Raw genomic sequence first — 21408 nt, 5'->3', positions numbered from 1 at the left:
GTTTACGCCATTCTCCTGCCTCAGCCTCACGAGTAGCTGGGACTACAGGCGCCCGCCACCTCGCCCGGCTAGTTTTTTGTATTTTTTAGTAGAGACGGGGTTTCACCGTGTTAGCCAGGATGGTCTCGATCTCCTGACCTCGTGATCCGCCCGTCTCGGCCTCCCAAAGTGCTGGGATTACAGGCTTGAGCCACTGCGCCTGGCCAGTTGAGCATCTTTTCATGTGTTTATTGGCCACTTGTATGTCTTCTCTGGAGAAATGTCCATTCACATCCTTTTGTCTATTTTAAAATTGGGATATTTGTATTTTTATTATTGAATTGTAATGGTTCTTTATATATTCTAGATATAAGTTCCTTATATATAATCTGTGCTATTGACATTTGGGGACACATTATTCTTTGTTGTGTGTGGGAGCTTCTGCCCACTAGGTGCCAGTATCACTCCCTCACCCCTGCCCAATTGTGACACTAAAAGTACCTCCAGGAGGCCGGGCGCGGTGGCTTAAGCCTGTAATCCCAGCACTTTGGGAGGCCGAGACGGGCGGATCACGAGGTCAGGAGATCGAAACCATCCTGGCTAACACAGTGAAACCCCATCTCTACTAAAAATACAAAAAACTAGCCGGGCGAGGTGGCAGCGCCTGTAGTCCCAGCTACTCAGGAGGCTGAGGCAGGAGAATGGCATGAACCTGGGAGGCGGAGCTTGCAGTGAGCTGAGATCTGGCCACTGCACTCCAGCCTGGGTGACAGAGCGAGACTCCGTCTCAAAAAAAAAAAAAAAAAAAAAAAAAGTACCTCCAGATATTGTCAAATATCTCTTGGGGGCAGGAGCAGAATCACCCTGGTTGAGAACCACTGATTTAGAGAAATCTAGTTCTATTTCTGTCCCCTGTAGCCTGTTCACTCCCTTCCCTTATGGCAAGCATTCATTCTTTTTTTCTTGGTTTATCTTCCCATTTTTTAGATATAAGTAAAGCTGTGTGTCTTTGGAATCCACTGCCCTTCTTAGGGAAATGGTAGCATACTCTGCATGGTTTTTTCCTGCCTTGCATTTTTCGCTTAACACTATATGCTGGAGATCACCCGACGGAAGCACATAGAAGCATTCTCCACTCTTTTTTTATAGCTTGTAACTCAAACCATAATGAACCATAACTTACCAGCCAGATGGTACTTTTAACTCTTATGCTCAGAAGGCCTAATGCCAATGAAGGGTTCCTTGTGAGCCTTTAATATAAACATATTTCCTGACTAATAGCTGAAATGGTTGTGCCAGGAAAAGTATGGGTTTTCTTTTCTAAGATACACTTTGGGATAGGAAGTGATTTTACCAGTAGGTGCCACTGTTAGATAGTGTTGGCAAGGTTAATTCTTTGATGATTATTCTTTACTGGGGGTATGTGTATGTGCATTAAAAAATTTTTACACATGGCTGGGCGCGGTGGCTCATGCCTGTAATTAGCACTTTGGGAGGCCAAGGCGGGTAGATCGCAAGGTCGGGAGATCAAGATCATCCTGGCTAACACAGTGAAACCCTGTCTCTACTAAAAATACAAAGAAATTAGCCGGGCATGGTGGCATGCGCCTGCAGTCCCAGATACTCGGAAGGCTGAGGCAGGAGAATGGCGTGAACCCGGGAGGTGAGCTTCCAGTGAGCTGAGATTGCGCCACTGCACTCCAGCCTGGGCTACAGAGCGAGACTCCACCTCAAAAAAAAAAAAAGGAAAAAACAATTTTATACACAGGGTAAAGAAGTTAAGCCCTGCAGGAAAGGTACAGAACTGTCTCTCCTTTGCCACCACCTCACTTCAGTTCCCTTACCCAGTGGCAAGTACTTTGATCTATTTCTTTCTTTCTTTTTTTCTTTTTCTTTTTCTTTTATTTTTTATTTTTATTTTTATTTTTTGAAGGAAAATTTGTATTTTAATTATTTTTATGTACAGAAAACTCAAGAGTGTACATTTAACCCAGCTTAGTGGTAAGTTCTTTAGCCTTTGCCTTTTCGAGCTTGGCGATACGAGCCACAGACTTGGGACCCAGGACATTGCCGCCCCAGTGACGGCAGTTCTCATCGTATCTGTCGTTGTAATTGGTCCTGATAGCTTCCACCAGCTTAGCCAAAGCGCCTTTGTCTTCTGAGTTCACCTGTGTGAAGGCGACCGTGGTGCAGGTCTTCCTGTGGACTAGACGGCCCAGTCTGGCCTTCCCCTTGATAATGCAGTAAGGGACCCCCATTTTACGACACAGGGCAGCCAAGAAGACAACCAGCTCGATGGGATCCACGTCGTGTGCAATCACCACCAGCTGAGCTTTCTTGTTCTCCACCAAGGTGGTGACGGTGTTAACTCCTGCTCGGAGGACAGGTGGTCTCTTAGTGGGGACATCCCCTTTGCCAGCAGCTTTCTTCTTGGCCCGGGCCAACAGCCTCTGCTTCTTCTCTTGCTTTGTCTCTGGTCTGTACTTGTGGGCCAGGTTAAGCAGCTGAGTAGCTGTTTGGCGGTCCAGGGCCTGGGTGAACTGGTTAATAGCAGGAGGCACTTTCAGCCGCTTATAGAGGATGGCTCTCTGCCGCTGCAACCTGATATAGCGAGGCCATTTCACAAAGCGGGTGAGGTCTCTTTTGGGCTGGATGTCCTGTCCAATGCCAAAATTCTTAGGTCTCTTCTCAAACAGGGGATTCACCACTTTCTTGGCCTCCTGCTTTTTCACGACAGCAGGGGCCGGAGCCACCTTCTTTCCCTTGGCCTTCTTTCCTTTCGGCATCTTGGGTGGCGGGAGGAGAAACTCTTTTTTTGTTTTTAAAGAGATGGGCCGTCTCACTATGTTACCCAGGCTGGATATTCACAGGTTTGATCATAGTGCACAACAGCCTCGAACTCCTGAGCTCAAGTTATTTTCCCACCCCAACTTCCCAAGTAGCTGGAACTACAGGAGCTCAGCTGATGCATTTCTTTAGTTATTTCAGAGATTTGTGTGTGTGTGTTTGTGTACCCACTTAGCCACACACGTATGAATATGTATTCCCTTTAAAAAAAAATCTTGGCTGGGTGCAGTGTCTCATGCCTGTAATCCCTGCACTTTGGGAGGCTGAGGCGGGAGGACTGCTTGAGTCTTGGAGTTCAAGAGCAGCCTGGGAAACATAGTTACACCTTGCCTCTACAATAAATAAATAAAATTAGCTGTGCATGGTGGCATGCACCTATAGTCTTAGCTACTCGGAAGACTGAGGTGGGAGGATCACTTGAGCCCGGGAGGTTGAGCTGCAGTGAGCTGTGGTTGCGCCACTATATTCCAGCCTGGGTGACAGAGCGAGACCCTGTCTCAAAACAAAACCAAACAAAACAACTTTGTAGCATGCTCCAGACACTGTTCCCACCTTGCTTTATATACTGATCACTCCACATCAATGTGCAGGGATATCTTTGGTGTGCTTGCCCTGCTGTATGCTATATGGTTGCATCCTTATTTATTTAACCAGTCTCATATTTAGTTTGTGTCCATTATTTTGCTCTTTAAATTATGCTGCAAATTAGTATCCATGTACATATATCCTTGCACCCATGCGTGAACACATCTGCAGGGATAAATTCCTAGAAGGGGAGTTGCTAAGTCAGAGGATGTGTGCATTTTACATTTTGATGGCTTCTATACACATAAGTGAGATGAGAACAATAAAAGCTAATTGCTATTGAACATCTTTATGGCCTGCAATCAGTTTGTTGGAGAAAAATAGCCTTAAGAGCCAGCATTTCTATCGATGTCAGAAGTCTTATTAAAAAAAAAAGACTAAGGAGATAGAATCATAAGGCAGCAAGCACCATGAAGCCTGCAGAGTTACTTAAGCTTGAGCAAATAACAGTTACTTTGTGGGGATTGGTCATTCTGGCTCTTCTAGCTAGGAAAGTGAACAATTTGGAAACCAGGAGCCTTCTATAGGGAATATTTACTCCTAAAATCTGTTCATGGGCCATCATAACCCTCCTTTGGCATGCATGATTACTGCTATGGCTGATTATGAAATCAGTAGGGGCCGGGCGCGGTGGCTCAAGCCTGTAATCCCAGCACTTTGGGAGGCCGAGACGGGCGGATCACGAGGTCAGGAGATCGAGACCATCCTGGCTAACACGGTGAAACCCCGTCTCTACTAAAAAATACAAAAAACTAGCCGGGCGAGGTGGTGGGCGCCTGTAGTCCCAGCTACTCGGGAGGCTGAGGCAGGAGAATGGCATGAACCCGGGAGGCGGAGCTTGCAGTGAGCTGAGATCCGGCCACTGCCCTCCAGCCTGGGCGACAGAGCGAGACTCTGTCTCAAAAAAAAAAAAAAAAAAAAAATCAGTAGGGACACTGACATCCAGAACAGATCCAAGAGAAGGTGTCTGTTACACACATAAAAAGAGAAACAGATTTTTCCTTAAGGGTTAAGGTAGACTCTTTCTGCGTCTCAGAGTGCCCAGGAGAGAATGAGTAACATTTATTTTATTGTGTCATTTCTCTGCTCAATCCACAAGGTGAAATTGAAGGCTCTGGGACTTTGCAGAATACTTAAGGTTCTATAGCAAATCTGGTTTTTTGCCCTGCTTCAGAGTAGTCTCAGCTGCCTTCTAGATGGTACACAACCAGGAGCGTAGCTGTTGCTGACTTACATTCTAACTCTGTATCAGTCACATGGCTGCTGCTGACATCCTTGACCTTGAATTTGGCTTCAGATCTCTCCAGTTCTTCTGTAGGGTAGTTCATAGCATTTTGGACTTTGTGTTTTGAATATTTTCAGGTTTTGAGGCATATATATATATATATGAACAATCTCTGTCTAATGTGTAGGCATGTGAATGTGCTTAACTCTAAGCATTTCTTTTCTGTTTGTTGAAAAAGGTAACTAAAAAATCTGAATTTACATAAGATATTACACCCGGAAGACAGAATTCATGTTCCACCTTCAAAAGACATCAGCACACACATGCGCACTTGGATGGTGGTATTGGAAAGGAACAGGGAGAAATTCAAAGCATTTTAACAAGATGCAAATGGATATTTGAGATTTCAGTATTTGATATTATTTCAATTTTCATTATTTATCATAGGTGTGACGTCATTTATCCCTTTTTGATGCAGGAATTTTCAGGGTTAAGTGAATTTTACATCTACCATAGTAGATTTGTGAAACAGTCACATAATTAAAAGCTGATTTGGGTGAAAGTTGATTTTTGTTATACATTAAGTATAATTAATTAATGCATAACATTTTCCTGCCTTTAGTTGAAGCCCTGTTTAAAATATTTTCCTCATCTATATTATTTTTCAACAACTTCATATGGAATGCAAATTAAGAGGTGTTGAAAAGAACCCAGACGGCCCACTTAGAGTTATCTTTTAGGCAATTTTGATTACTTTGAGGATTTGTTTGCATTTAGAGTGTTAAAGTAAGCATCTCCTGACTATTGAAAAGATCATATAGATGGCCGGGTGCGGTGGCTCAAGCCTGTAATCCCAGCACTTTGGGAGGCTGAGACGGGTGGATCACGAGGTCAGGAGATCGAGACCATCCTGGCTAACACAGTGAAACCCCGTCTCTACTAAAAAATACAAAAAACTAGCCGGGCGAGGTGGCGGGCGCCTGTAGTCCCAGCTGCTCGAGAGGCTGAGGCAGGAGAATGGCGTGAACCCAGGAGGCGGAGCTTGCAGTGAGCTGAGATCCGGCCACTGCACCCCAGCCTGCGCGACAGAGCCAGACTCCATCTCAAAAAAAAAAAAAAAAAAAAATCATATAGAAATCACTTGGAGGTTAGTTAGGGCTAAAAACCATTTTTTCCACAAAAGCAGTCATTAGGAATACAGCTATAGGCCGGGTGTGGTGACTCACCCCTGTAATCCCAGCACTTCGGGAGGCTGAGGCTGGTGGCTTGCCTGAGGTCAGGAATTTGAGACCAGCCTGGCCAACACAGTGAAACCCTGTCTCTACTAAAAATACAAAAAATTGGCCGGTCTCGGTGGCTCAAGCCTGTAATCCCAGCACTTTGGGAGGCCGAGACGGGCGGATCACGAGGTCAGGAGTTCGAGACCATCCTGGCTAACACGGTGAAACCCTGTCTCTACTAAAAAATACAAAAAACTAGCCGGGTGAGGTGGTGGGCGCCTGTAGTCCCAGCTACTTGGGAGGCTGAGGCAGGAGAATGGCGTAAACCCGGGAGGCGGAGCTTGCAGTGAGCTGAGATCCGGCCACTGCACTCCAGCCCGGGCGACAGAGCGAGACTCCGTCTCAAAAAAAAAAAAAAAAAAAATTCACTGGGCGTGGTGGCTGGTGCCTGTAATCCCAGCTACTGGGAGGCTGAGGCAGAAGAATCACTTGAACCCGGGAGGCAGAGGTTGCAGTGAGCCGAGATCATGCCACTGCACTCCAGCCTGCGCAACAAGAGCGAAACGCTGTCTCAAAAAGAAAAAAGAAAAAAAATACAGCTATAATATGGGTTAAATAGCTTGTTACAGACCACTCTGGGAGCCTAATACTCCTTTGATACTGCCTCTGTGGGGATAGCAGGTTTAGAGTTGACATCAGAGTGTTGGCTGAGGTAACTTTTTTCTACTCAGAGAAAGAAAAGTTCTTGCCTGGGCTCGTTGGCTCACACCTGTAATCTAAGCACTTTGGCCAGCCATGGTGGGAGCATCGCTTAAGCCCAGGAGTTCAAGACCGGCCTGGTCAACATGGCGATACCTCATGTCTACAAAAAAATAGAAAAGTAATCCTGGCACTTTGGGAGGCTGAGGCAGGTGGATCACGAGGTCAGGAGATCGAGACCATCCTGGCCAACATGGTGAAACCCTGTCTCAACTAAAATACAAAAAAATTAGCCCGGCATAGTGGCATGTGCCTATAGTCCCAGCTGCTCAGGAGGCTGAGGCAGGGGAATCGTGTGAACCCGGGAGGTGGAGGTTGTAGGGAGCTGAGATCATGTGACTGCACTCCAGCCTGGCGACAGAGCAAGACTCCGTCTCAAAAAATAATAAATAAATAATAAAAAATAAATTTAAAAGTTAGCTGGGCATGGTGGTGTGCACCTGTAGTCCCAGCTACTCAGGACGCTGAGATGGGAGGATCACCTGAGCCTGAGGTCGAGGCTGCAGTGAGCCATGATCATGCCACTGCACTCCAGCCTGGGTGACAGAGTAAGACTCTGTCTAAAAAAAAAAGAAAAGAAAAAAAAAGAAAGAAAGAAAGGGCCGGGCGCGGTGGCTCAAGCCTGTAATCCCAGCACTTTGGGAGGCCGAGACGGGCGGATCATGAGGTCAGGAGATCGAGACCATCCTGGCTAATACGGTGAAACCCCGTCTCTACTAAAAAATACAAAAAACTAGCCGGGCGACGAGGCGGGCGCCTGTAGTCCCAGCTACTCGGGAGGCTGAGACAGGAGAATGGTGTGAACCCGGGAGGCGGAGCTTGCAGTGAGCTGAGAGCCGGCCACTGCACTCCAGCCTGGGCGGCAGAGCAAGACTCTGTCTCACAAAAAAAAAAAAAAAAAAAAAAGAAAGAAAGAAAGAAAAATTCTCCCGAAAGGGAACCCTTGCAAACTCTTGGTGGGAATGTAAATTGGCATTGCTATTATGGAAAATAGTGTGGAGGTGCCTCAAAAAATTAAAAATAGAACTATCATATGATCCACCTACCCCACTACTGGGTATCTAAAACATACCAAAAGATATGAAACTAGTATGTTCAAGAGATATCTGCACTCATGTTTGTTGCAGCATTATTCATAATAGCCAAGATACATAATCAATCTAAGTGTTCATAAAGAAAATGGAAAATGTGGGGTGTGTACTACTTAGCTTCAAAAAAGGAAATTCTGCCATTTGCAACAACATGGATGACCCTGGAGGATATTATGTTAGTAAGCCAGGCACAGAAGGACAAATACTATAATCTCACTTATATGTGGCATCTAAAACAATCAAAGTAGAAGCTGAGGGTAGAGTGATATTACCGGGGTGAAATGGGAGTGGGAAAAATGGGGAGATGTTGGTCAAAGGGCACAAACTTGCAGTTATAAGATGAATAAATTCTGGAGATCTAATGTGCAGCATGGGGACCATAGTTAATAATACTGTAATCCCAGCACTTTGGGAGGCTGAAATTTGCTAAGAGAGTAGATCTTCATTGCTCTCATCACACACACACAATGGTAACTACGTGAAGTGATGAATATGTTAGCTTGCTTGTGGTAATCCTCCCACAGTGTATACCTAGATGAAAACATCTTGTTGTACACCTTGAATATATAAATTTTTTTTTTTTTTTTTTGGCATTCTGTGACTCCTACACCTTCTTACTCCCTTTGTGACCTTGGGTGGACTCAGCATGGCGACCAAAGACTTTCATGATCTGAAGCAGGTGTGCCCTCTTCATTCCTCATACTTGACATTCCACCCCAAACATGGTGTGCGCCTTCTCTGAACGGCCTTGCATCTGGGCATGATGTGTTTGCTTGGGCTATTTTCTCTCTCTCTGAATGCCCACTGCTGCCCCTTTCCTGCATGCTCCCCTCAAGGTTCTTTCTACAAAGTGCAGTTGAAATGCTACTTTTCTGAGGAATCCTTCCCCTGACCTGGTCCCAGACTTACTGACTTAGAATCTCAGAGGTCTGGAAATTTGTATCTCTCATGGCATCTCGTATAGTGCCTTGCCCATAATAGGTACTTTATATATGTTGGAATTGAAATAGATAATGTATATTAACTCTGCGAGGGGCTAATTGATACCTAGAACGAACATAGGCTAAAATGAGAAACTAGCATGAGCTAGGTATCAGAACCGAACAAAACACACACCGCAAATAATAAAAACCCAAACCATAGACTAACGTTGGTTAGGAATGAAGATGTGAAAAATCTCAAATAAAATATTAGAACATCCAATTTAACAACATTAAAGAATGATCATGACTGGGTAGTGTGTTTATCCTGGGAATTAAATTAACACATTATATTGATTGAACAAAAGAGAGAAACCCTGTAGCGTCATACATGCTCAATATCGAAACCTGGTGCCCACAGTCTCATAATGAACTGGGAAGAGACCAGTACTTCTTAAATAAGAAGAGTATCTTTCACAAAGCAATAGCTGACAGTAAACTTCATGGTGAAATAGTAAGGGATTCTTATTACAACCAGCAACAAATAAAAAATGTGCACCATCATAAACAAAACAGTTGTTAAAATGAGACCAGCAAATGCTCTCTGGGGAGTGAAACTGGCATTCCCCTTCCTGCCTGTAGAGTTATGAATCCATACAACCTTTTGGGAAATCAGTTAGGTGGTCTGTTTGACAAACCATACAAACATCCATACCCTCTGACTCAGACATTTACTTCTCAGAAATTTTCCTAAGGAAATCGGAAATGTTGACAGAAATATGAATAGGTACTCATTACATTTAAAAGAATTAGCAATGACAACAGTCTACTCATCATAACATTTGGAAGAATCGGAAATGACAACAATCTAAATGCCCCACAATGGGGAAATAGTTAAGACTATTATGGGGTATCTGTACAGTGGAATGTAATGAGTCGTTAGAAATGTTTAAGAGTTTTAATACCATGAGAATGCTCTTGTGTTGAGTTAGAATGATACAAATTGTATTTAAACGGTCCCTCAACTGTTTATAAAAATCTCCTCTGTTTCTTGGTGGGTTAGAAATCACCTTTTTTTTTTTTTTTTTTTTTTTTTGAGATAGAGTCTTGCTCTGTCACCCAGGCTGGACTGGAGTGCAATGGCACAATCTTGGCTCACTGCAACCTCCACCTCTCAGGCTCAGGTAATCCTCCTGCCTCAGCCTCCTGAGTAACTGGGATTGTAGGTGTGCACCACTATGCCTGGCTAATTTTTGTATTTTTTGTAGAGTTTCGTCATGCTGCCCAGGCTAGTCTTGAACTATTAGACTCAAGCGATCCACCTGCCTCGGCCTCCCAAAGTGGTGGGATTACAGGCGTGAGCCACTGCGGCCAGCCACTTTTCTATTTTTCTGGTTAACTTTCTAAACGTTTGAAATGGCTTCCAATGAATTTCATTTTATTATTAGGGGAAACTTCCATACTTACTTTCTTTCTTCCCAAATCTCCACAAGTATACTCTCCTCCCAAAATTTAGATAGTTGTATTTTTCGGATTATTCCAAATAAGAGTGCTGAGAGGCTAATCACAAAGAGCAGCAGCCAGAGATTTACAAAGTGTTCTCTTACTATTGAACATTTTCATTTATTCTTTTTGATAGAACACACATCCATATGGCTCAGAAATCAAAATGTCCAAGAGTTTGTCAAGTGAGTAGTGGCTCTCTTATTCCTGCCTCCGCCATCTGCCCAGTCCTCTTGAAGTACATAACCAGTGATAATAGTTTCTACTGTGCACTTGCAGAGATTTTCCAGGAAATTTCAAGCACCTTGCCTTCCAAGTCGCTATATACCAGCTACTCATCTTGTGCCCAGTTCACTTTGGTCACCCTGTCCCCACCACCCCTGTGCTTACATCAGCCGCTACTTCTCTCTCTCTGAGCTCAAACACCCCAGAGAGAAGCCTAGCCCTGCCTAGCCTTTTATGGGTAGATGAGGTGGGAGTGTGGGTATGTGCTCCTCTGCCCACTTCACAGAGTCATCCAGCTTCTGGAAAAATGACAGCAGCCAACTTGACAGAAGAACCCAGCATATACATTCAAGTTCATTGGATTAAAAAAAAAAAAAAAAAAAAAAAAAAAAAAAAAAAAAAAAAAAAAGGCCAGGCATGGTGGCTCATGCCTGTAATCCCAGCACTTTGGGAGATGAAGGTGGGTGGATTGCTTGAGCCCACGAGTTTGAGACCAGCCTGGGCAACACAGGGAGACCCCTGTCTCTACAAAAAGTAAAAAAATAAAAATTAGCCAGGCATAGTAGCACATGCCTGTAGTCCCAGCTACTTGGGAGACTGAGGTGGGAGGATCCCTTGAGCCCAGGAGGTCAAGACTGCAGTGAGCCCTGAAAGTGCCAATGCACTCCAGCCTGGGCTACTGAGCGAGACCCTATCAAAAAAACAAAAACAAACAAACAAACAAAAATGAAAACAACAACAACAAAAAATAAAAAAACACAAAAAATCCCTGAAACTGAAAATAAGTCAAAGGCAGTACTTTGCAGGCAGTGATTTTCAGCTTGAGGGTAGGGCCGTATAGCAGAATCTTTAGAGGGCTTATGTAGTTTGAAACGCCTTCGGTAGCATCATTTTCTACACTTTGAAAGCAGAAATGATCTCATATCTTTCTGATGTCAACTACAGAAAGTATAGTGTGGCAGTCTGGGCTCTAGAGTGTGAGGTAAAAATAATCAACAGCTTGAAGAACATTGTTCAAAAGCATATCATGTCACTCCCAAGGGGGTTGCAGTTGGGTTTTTGGTGGGGAGGGCAGCAGTGGGGTTAAAAAAATCTTCATGTCTAAAGCACAGATATGCACACAGCACATAAACAGATGCACAAGACATCTCTGGAGTGAAAATTTCCTGGAGGGTGGCGATTAGAAACAAGTGTTTAGCCGGGCGCGGTGGCTCAAGCCTGTAATCCCAGCACTTTGGGAGGCCGAGACGGGCGGATCACGAGGTCAGGAGATCGAGACCATCCTGGCTAATACAGTGAAACCCCGTCTCTACTAAAAAATACAAAAAACTAGCTGGGCGAGGTGGTGGGCGCCTGTAGTCCCAGCTACTCGGGAGGCTGAGGCAGGAGAATGGCTTAAACCCAGGAGGCGGAGCTTGCAGTGAGCTGAGATCCGGCCACTGCACTCCAGCCTGGGCGACAGAGCGAGACTCCATCTCAAAAAAAAAAAAGAAACAAGTGTTTAACAAGGCTCCTTAGGAGGGTGATAATGGCTTAAGAAAGGTTGAGAGAGGCTGTGTGTGACCTGTAATCCTAGCACTTTGGGAGGCTGAGGCTGGCAGTTCACCTGAGTTCAGGAGTTTGAGACCAGCCTGGCCAACATAATGAAACCCTGTCTCTGCTAAAAGTACAAAAATTAGCTGGGTGTGGGGGCACACACCTGTAATCCCAGTTACTTGGGAGGCTGAGAGGCAGGAGAATTGCTTGAGACCAGGAAGCGGAGGTTGCAGTGAGCCAAGATTATGCCACTGCACTCCAGCCTGGGCGACAGACCAAGACTCTGTCTCAAAAAAAAAAAAAAAAAAAAAGAAAATAAGAAAGGTTGAGAGAGACTGTTCAAAGGCAACGGGACCCAATACTGATACTTTGATACTTCATGGGTGTTTTGCGGAGGAGAGTTGCGAGGATAAAGAAGAAATAAAAATCTAGCTTCTGGGGCACTGCTGTGACCAGGCTATTGGGGTCAGCTTGAGCCATTGGTAACTTGGACAAACTTGAAGTTAACATTTGAACTCTTATCTGGTAAGGGGTAGCAGAAAGTTCCCTTCCCTCCTCTGCACTTCTTGCCTCCATATTCCCCACTGTCATCACTTCACCCCCTGCATCCCCCAGCTGGATGCAAAAAGTGGAACTTGAACTTGAGGGCTGGCTGTTTTGTCAGGATACAAGATGCCAAGAGTTGAGAGGGCCCAAGGTCTTCCTGTGATCTTTTATATTACATGTCACATGCCAGAACCACAGCGTTAGGCTGGTAGACGTGAGGCCCCCCGGTCAGTGATGAGTGGGGCCGCCTCTAGGTCCTGTGTTCCTTCTGTAGGGTCATTTATTAAGAAAGCACAGCGAGGTCTGGGAGATAGCGTGATGTCAAGTGTCTGTTTGTGAAGTGTTTTTCTCATTCGCTGGTGGATAGTGTGAGATCAGAGTGGAAATTGGAGATGACCTGAGCACTGAGGAGTTAAGGAAGGAGAGCAAGCAGCAGGGTGATTCTGGCAGAAAAGTGGAGCAAGGGAGTTGGTTTGGCATTTCTGGATTCTTTTCAGGTCTCCCACACCATCTTTGTAGTTTTGGGCAGGATCACAGAGCTATCTTGGCCCTCACATTTCTTTCTTTCTTTTTTTTTTTTAAGACGGGGTCTCCCTCTGTGGTCCAGGCTGGAGTGCAGTGGTGTGATTATGGCTGACTGCAACCTTGACCTCCGGGGTTCAAGTGTTCTTCCTGCCTCAGCCTCCCTCTCTCTCTCTCTTTTAAATCTATAGAATTAGTTGAATCAGACTAAGGTTACTTTCAAGTCTATTATGTTATGAGGGTCAGTATTTAACAAAGTAAGGTATGTCTAATAATTTCTTTATTAATAATAACTGAACCTCACAGCCAGATCATTATAATTGCAAAGAATTAAACCAGAGACTTTGGGGGATTCCGCATAGGATAAAACCACAGCACAGGCGCTCTTCCTTCAGCGCTCAGGGTTCTATTTTGTTTTCTCCTTCACTGGGATATCTTTTTTACTAATACTTGGAATTCTTCAAAACTAACTTCTCCATCTCCATTCTTGTCCAGTTCTTGAAAGAGATCATCTAGGGTGTTTGGACCCTGTTTTAGATAAAAAAAAGAATAGGAGAGGGGAAGGGAGAAAAAATGAATCAGTTACTGCTACACGTTCTCAGAAATTAGAGGCCTTGGGTCTGTGTGCGAAGAAGGCAGCCCAGGTTTCCAGTGAGATGCATCTAATAGCTAACAGAGGGAGACCAGCTTTAGCCATCATGTTGCTCTGTGTCATAGAACTGGCTACCTTTTTCCCCCCCATATCACACATTTATTATTTTAATACAATGTGTATTTTAATACAGTTGTTTTCTTATGTAATCTTGGGTCTTTTTCTTTATGCCTCTAAAAACATTCTTCTGAGAAGGGATCTTTGGGCTTCACTGGATTGCCCATGGTGCACAAATAGTTGAGGACCCCTGCCGCAAGGTTTTCCTGGGAGCTGGGTTTGTCTCCTGCTCCAGGGCTAGGGCTGACATATTACATGAGGCAGCAGGCTGGGAGGGCTCCTTCTGTGATCCTTTCGACCACGCTATGAGGGAGATCTACTTTACAGGTGGGGAAACAGGCTCAGAGATAGACGGTCACTTGCTTGAGCATCCACAGCTGGTTAGCAGAGGGGTTGGGGTCCACACATTGACTCCAGAGCTCAACCCCTTAACTAACCACTGCCCAGTTTTTCCCAAACGCTGAGTTATGCAAAATGACTTTGGCTCAATGGTTCCCATGCTTTAGCATGCATCAGAATCACACGATAGGCTTGCTGGCCTTAGTAAATACAGATTGCCAGCCCCACCTCCAGAGTTTCTGACTCACTAGGCCTGGGGTGGGGCCTGAGAATCTGTACACAAGGTCTTGCTCTGTCACCCGGGCTGGAGTGCAGTGGCATGATCACAGCTCACTGCAGCTTCCACCTCCTAGGCTCAAATGATCCCTCTGCCTCAGCCTCCCAAGTAGTTGGGACTAAAGGCATGCACCACCACACCCGGCTAATTTTTGAAAATTTTTAATAGAGACAAGGTCTTGCTGTGTTGTCCAGGCTGGAGAATCTATAGTTTCAACAGCTTCCCAGGTGGTGCCAATGCTGCTGCTCTGGGACCACACTTGGAGAACCACTGCTTGAGATGTCATGTGAGATCGTGTGCAGGCTTTTTGACTACTGAACTTCCTGCAGTGTCTTAAGCGGACTTAATTTTTGTCTCTACCATAAAACTCTAACCTTAAAGCCATTACTACTTGGATTTTCAGGTAAGAGTCTATCTGTGCAAAATACTACTTAGAAAACCGATTGAAATAGCAGTTCAGTTTGTCAGTTTCAAATTAGACTATATTACATATATGTATATATAAATTGTGGTAAAAAACACATAACATTGAATTAATGCTCTTAATCATTTTTAAGCATACAGCTCAGTAGTGCTAAGTAGATTCACAATTTTGTGCAACACATCTCTATGGAAGATCTGTTTTAACCCCTAAGATTCCTACAAAAACACTCAGCACTTTGCTTTGATTACAAGACCAAACTGTAAGTTACTTATTCAGCCTTTGATTTATGAATATGAAACACTGTTTTCCTGAAGCCTTTACTAGATTCTAAACCATACATGGTGATGATATATGTAAACAGAGTATGGTGGAAAACCTTAGTAATGGAAACCTTATAGAAATATAATCAGGTACATGTAAGTACACTTTCAGAACTTACCATTTGTCTTCCTACCTTGTTCCAGATTATGTCTTATGTACTTTTTGTAGGAAGGACATAAAGTATAGAAAAAGTTACTCATGTTACCTTTTGAGTTACCTTGTTTAAGTACATGGCCTAGGCTTTCCTGTTAGATGATTATTTTTCTTCCTTTTAGAAAAAAATAAAGGTTTTTTCAAAGTTTAAAATGTCTCACTAACTTGTTTTGCTTTTCAATTAAAAAGTCCATTTTTCTGCTAGTGATTTTAACTGTTTTTACAAGTTCTTCTATATTTCAACTATAAGAAAATGAGAAAATATCAGATTATAGGGTAATTGAATTCAACTTTTTTTCTTTTTAGTATTAAAAACAGAAGTCTTTCCAGTTGTCATATTGGCAGAAGGGACATTTCTGGTTAAAATCTGGAGAACTGGTTAAAATATTTGAAGAAATGTTCTCTCCTGAAGTTAGAGCTAAATAGTGACTGAGTCATAAGAAACAATTGCATGTCATTTCTGTTGTGAAGATGGTTTTTAATTGCAAAATGACAATGACTCTCTCCTTTGAGTCCTCTGCTTGACTAGGCCCGACCTTGGGCTTCCCTCTCTGTCCTTGTATCTGACCACCCTTAGTATCTGATCACCTGGCCTGCCTTCAGCTAGAATCCTATCAAGGCAATTTAACCAGAAACTCCTTATCCTGGATATTTCCCTGGTAATTTTCCATCCATTGTCCCCCCATCCTGTTCCATGATCATAAACCCCCACTTGTCCATTTAGGAGTTGAGCCCAATCTGTCTCCCCATGGCAAGAACCTGTTTCAGTATGGATCGCCATGGCCCTCCTGGAGTAAGTTGCCTTACCATCTTTAGCAAATGTCCTCAGTCAGTTTTTTCTTTAGCAAAAGGAAAGTACTGTGTATTGGAGAGAGGAGGATCAGCTCTTCTCTCAACTCTGTTGCCTTGAATACATTTTGATTTTGACAACTCTGGGGTGATTTTGATGTGAAACTTTATGGCCCAGGAAATTTAGTCCTTTCTTGAAAGTTGTTTAGAAATGCTTGGTTGCCTCATTAACACAAATTTAAGTGATGAACACAAATTTAAATGCTTTTGAAATATAAATGAGTGCTGACAAGGCAATTTGTCAGTGGGTTTTCCTAACAGACTGCTAAGTAAATGTTGGTCTTGTTGAGGGATTTTACATATAAAAATGAAGCCCATCCAAGGCCAGCTAACACTATTTTGCAGTCCTCTTTGTTTTCCTAAAGCCTGGCACAGAATTACTGAATCCTTGCTGAAGGCCTTAGTGGGTTTGCTTGGTGACTTGTGGGTCTTACAGGCATAATTTGGCATTGCTTTCATTTACCATGGCTAGTCCTGCAGAGTCCTGTGCTGAGGCTGTGGGAGGGATAGAAGGCTTGGCCCTTGTTTTCTGAGAGCTTGCCTTCTGAAATGTGGCCTGACTTAAGGGGAAGAAAGCCCACCTGCATGTGTCCTCCCTCAAGCGATGGTCCCTATAAAGCTTTACCAGAGTCCTCTCCCCTCCCTCCCTCCCCTCCCACCATCAGTCCCATTAAGCGGGCTCTGCGGATGGCCACTTACTTTGAGTAAACTGGGGAATTCAGCCTGAATTAATAGCTTCAGTTCATCCTTTGACAACTGGTCTGGATCACCTTCTTTGGCTGCATATTTTTCAAAAATCCTCTTCAGTTCCTCAGGAGACTTTTTAGTACTCATTCTGGTGTCCTATAAATTGGGAAGAAAATAAACTTACCAAAAAGCTGAAGCAGAGTTTTGTGCTGAGGGTTGTCAGCAGGATTTTAGTGCCATTGGGCCATTTCCTTGGCATAAATGGGGAAGAATAAGGAAAAGAGAACGTCGGGGTGGGAACAACACCAGTAACTGCCAACATGTTTTAAAAATAAGCATCTTAGGCTGGGCACGGTAGCTCATGCCTGTAATCCCAGCACTTTGGGAGGCCGAGGAGGGTGGATCGCTTGAGGTCAGGAGTTCGAGACCGTGGAAGCCTGGCCAACATGGTGGGACCCTGTCTCTATACCAAAATTAGCCAGGTGTGGTGGCACATGCCTGTAGTCCCAACTACTTGGAAGACTGAGGCAGGAGAATCGCTTGAACCCGGGAGGCAGAGGTTGCAGTGAGTGCGATGCCACTGCACTCCAGCCTGGGCGACAGAGCGAGCCTCCGTCGCAAAACAAAAACAAAAACAAAAAAACAACAAAAAAAACTATCTTAGATAGTATGTTAAATGTCTGTTTTTAGAGTACATCTGTTAGGAGATTAGGGGGGATGGTCCCTGGAGCCAAACATTTTTATTAGCAATTAATGGCATTCTTCACTTTTTATGTACCTGATCTGCACTCTGCAGGCTATGGTCTTCAAGAATACTTGACCATAGCTTCTAGCTTCTAAATTACAGGGAATATCTTCAGATGGCATAAACTCACCTTCTCCCCAGACCATTATCTTTCACACAATTCTGAAAGGAAGCAGAGTATTAATGCAAACAGAAGGAGCTCTAGGTAGTACCAAAATCACACTAACCTGGTCGCCCAATAGTGAAACAGCTAGAAGAATCAAAGAGGAGTTTGAAGAGCTGAGCAGAATCGTGAGACTTTTATAGTCTTTACAGGCACTCCACCCTGATTATGAAAATATCCTTTTGTTGGCCATTTAAGGGTAATTATTAATGGTTTTTGACACCCGGGCTTAAGACTGCATGAACTCCATAATTAAGGGCAAGATCCAATAAAGGTCCGTCTCGTCAGCTGCTTCATGGTTCAGAGTCCTAAGTGTAAGCTTGAATTTTTTTCCCCGAGATTATGTTTTCCCTCCAATGTATAATTATGATATTTGCTCACAGTTCACATTTCATAAAGCTTAGATATAGAGGATTATTTTCAATTTAGTTGCATATTTAGGCTTTAAAAAATAACTTTCTTCATATCCAGAAAAAAAAAAATGCTGCCCTGTTCAGTAGCTCATGCCTGTAATCCCAGCACTTTGGGAGGCTAAGGCAGGAGGATGGCTTGAGGTGAGGAGTTTGATACCAGCCTGGTCAACATAGCAAGACCTCATCTCTACTGAAAAATGTAAAAAATCAGCCAGGTGTGGTGGTACATGCCTGTAGTCCCAGCTACTGTAGAGGCTGAGGTGGGAGGACTCCTTGAGCCTGGGAGGTTGAGGCAAGAGTGAGCCATGGTTGTGCCACTGCGCTCCAGCCTGGGTGATAGAGTGAGATCTTGTCTGTAAAAAAGAAAAAATACTGTCATAGAAGGACAATATTACATAGTTTAAAAAATTACAGTATGGCCATTGAAGTCCTTCTGATGTCTTTACATATTAGCAGTTTAAATATTTGAATACATGAATGAATGAATGGAAGTATTGCTTCAGAAGCAGGTTTAAGAAGTGGAAAGAAGATACTGAGTACTTTGTGGTTTTATTTGGCAAATCAAAATATTGAGTAACATGGTCATTTTTTCAGCTCTTTTATTATTTGTTGGTCCCATGTCTGCTTTTTATTTCTCATTATCCTTTTCCTTACCAAATATATTTTGTTATCATTCGAAAAACTTGTGAGAACACTTGACTTACTCTTGTTCAATTGGAAATACTTCAAACTTTTTGGAACTGCCGTGATTTAAAATTGCCAAGGCAGTTGATTTCTACTGGAAAGAGTTCCATGAAATAAGTAGGACATTTCCAAGGTACATTGTACCTCTAATGCTGATTGTAACTCACAGGAAGGGGTTCCAGGTGGATTTTAAGAGCACTTTACAGCTTTGAAACACTTGTACACTTCCACACTTAAATAATTTTCTCTGACTCTGCCTTGTATCACCTACAAACTGAGGACTGAACTATTGGGACTGTATTGCTCCCTGATGTTTCTCAGCTCTAAAATTCTAGGGCCTTATTTACATTGGAGAACAAATGGGAAATCTAATAGAATTCCTTAAAAGCTTCCCGCCAATCTTGAGCATTTATCATTCCATGTGTCTTTGCTGTCTTGTATATATTCTTCTTGTTTTTATTATGCATTCTTTGACTTTGCTATGTACCAATATAGAATATGTATTAACTCACTGGTTGGAGTAAAGAAAGGCATTTTATTTTTAGTTATAAGATTTTACACAAAAATATTCTGATTTTGGCAATGCATTTTAATCAAGATTTTAGAAAATTGCCAGTGTTTTTACACATATGTTCTGTTTTCCTGGGAGGAAGTAGGCTTTTGTGCTTAATCATAACAAGAACTATCTTTTTTTTTAACATCTTTTAAAAAATATGTCAAATCTACAGAAAAGTGGCAAGAATAGTGCAATGAACGCCAGTCTGCCATTCAACTAGATTCACTCATTGCTAACATCTCCACATTTGCTTTCTCTTTCTCTGGACAGACACTTTCCTCCGCCCCTGAGTCATTTGAGAATGAATTACAAACATCCAGATGCTTCCCCCCTAAACACCTCAGCATCTGTCTCCTAAGGACAAAGACATTCTCCTATGTAACCACAATGCCATTATCATAGCCCATGTCAAATCTCCCCAGTTGTTGAACAGCATCTTAAATCATCTTTTCTCTCAAATTACCACTTGTGAGCTAAAATCAAATGGGGTGATTATTGCATTTCTTGCATCTGGTTTTTTTGTTTGTTTTTTTGAGGCTGCTTCACTGTGTCACTCAGGTTGGAGTGCGGTGGCACAAACACAGCTCACTGCAGCCTCAACCTCCCCGGGCTCAGGTGATCCTCCTACGTCAGTCTTCCGAGTAGCTGGGGCTACAGGCATGCACCACCACACCCAGATAATTTTTTTTTTTTTTTTTGTATTTCTTGTAGAGAAATACAACATGGGTTTTGCTGTGTTGCCCAGGATGGTCTTCAACTCCTGGGCTCAAATGATCTGCCCGCCTCAGTCTCCCAAAGTGCTGGGATTATAGGCGTGAGCCACTGCACCTGGCCTATTTTTTGCATCTGTATTCAAGAAATGATTTTAATAACTATATGTCATCTTAGTAACGTTATGTTTGATGGAAGATAACATGTTCTATATAACACACCCATATATTACATATGACGTGTGTATGTATATATATAAATTATCTCTTTTTTTTTTTTTTTTTTTTTTTTTTTTTTTTTTTTTTTGAGGCGGAGTCTTGCTCTGTCGCCCAGGCTGGAGTGCAGTGGCCGGATCTCAGCTCACTGCAAGCTCCGCCTCCCGGGTTCCCGCCATTCTCCTGCCTCAGCCTCCCAAGTAGCTGGGACTACAGGCGCCCGCCTCGTCACCCGGCTAGTTTTTTGTATTTTTTTTTAGTAGAGACGGGGTTTCACTGTGTTCGCCAGGATGGTCTCGATCTCCTGACCTTGTGATCCGCCCGTCTCGGCCTCCCAAAGTGCTGGGATTACAGGCTTGAGCCACCGCGCCCGGCTATATAAATTATCTCTAAGAAAAACTTTTGGAGCAGTATTGGTTAATAGTTGTTTTAGGCTACCAATCTCTTATTTCAAGAGACAACTTCTGATTAGAATTGGCCCAATGCAGCTGGGCGCGGTGGCTCACGCCTGTAATCCCAGCACTTTGGGATGCCGAGGTGGGCGGATCACCTGAGGTCAGGAGTTTGAGACCAGCCTGACCAACATGGAGAAACCCCATCTCTACTAAAAATACAAAAATTAGCCGGGCATGGTGGTGCATGCTTGTAATCCCAGCTACTCGGGAGGCTGAGGCAGGAGAATTGCTTGAACCCTGGAGGTGGAGGTTGTGTTGAGCCGAGATCGTGCCATTACACTCCAGCCTGGGCAACAAGAGTGAAACTTTGTCTTAAAAAAAAAAAAAAAAAAAAGAATGGGCCCAATGCTGCCTGTTGTCAGAATTTATATTTGCAGCCAATGCTAGCAAAACTTGAACCTGAAAAACAGCCTGTGGGGGCTTCTTAAGTTTTTACTTGTTCACTTCTACCAGTGAACAGACATCTCTTGTCTCTTATTTTTCTCTTTACTCATAGACTTAAAAGCATGAAGGTAAACTTGCACTTGGAAACATGAAAAATCCACTAATAGATACTCTCGTGAAACATTAACTAAAAATATATGGAGACAAGTGATAAATACAGGGTGTGTTCACAAGAGTGCATTTTGAAACTAGAGAAAGGGGGAAAATGGTAATGGAACAAGGGTGGTAATGGAAAAATGGAGAGGCAAAGGTTATTTATTACCTCACTGTTCAATTGTTTGATCTTTGGACAGACTTAATTTTTC

General features: G+C 43.3%; 2 protein-coding genes and 1 pseudogene across 3 annotated transcripts in view; 1 reads left to right on the top strand and 2 right to left on the bottom strand.

Moving 5' to 3' along the window:
- The window catches only part of CTPS2 (CTP synthase 2), a 134365-nt gene that overhangs the window by 50192 nt on the left and 62765 nt on the right, over nt 1-21408 (top strand). The window lies entirely within an intron of this gene.
- Nucleotides 1939-2781, bottom strand: LOC115898709 (annotated as a pseudogene). The gene has a single exon (XR_004058399.1). The product of XR_004058399.1 is annotated as a 60S ribosomal protein L7a pseudogene (transcript).
- On the bottom strand, nt 13258-17713 carry S100G (S100 calcium binding protein G). The gene is made up of 3 exons (XM_010369246.2): nt 17690-17713; nt 16730-16873; nt 13258-13486 (listed from the first exon to the last, which is right to left on the bottom strand). Exons 2-3 carry the CDS (start codon nt 16862-16864, stop codon nt 13382-13384), a joined length of 240 nt encoding a protein of 79 aa, XP_010367548.1. The 5' UTR covers nt 16865-16873; nt 17690-17713; the 3' UTR covers nt 13258-13381.

This window comes from Rhinopithecus roxellana, chromosome 7 (assembly GCF_007565055.1).
Source record: "Rhinopithecus roxellana isolate Shanxi Qingling chromosome 7, ASM756505v1, whole genome shotgun sequence".
NCBI lineage: Eukaryota > Metazoa > Chordata > Mammalia > Primates > Cercopithecidae > Rhinopithecus > Rhinopithecus roxellana.
The sequence above is the reverse complement of the archived record's forward strand: the minus strand, read 5'-3'. Positions and strand labels throughout refer to the sequence as shown.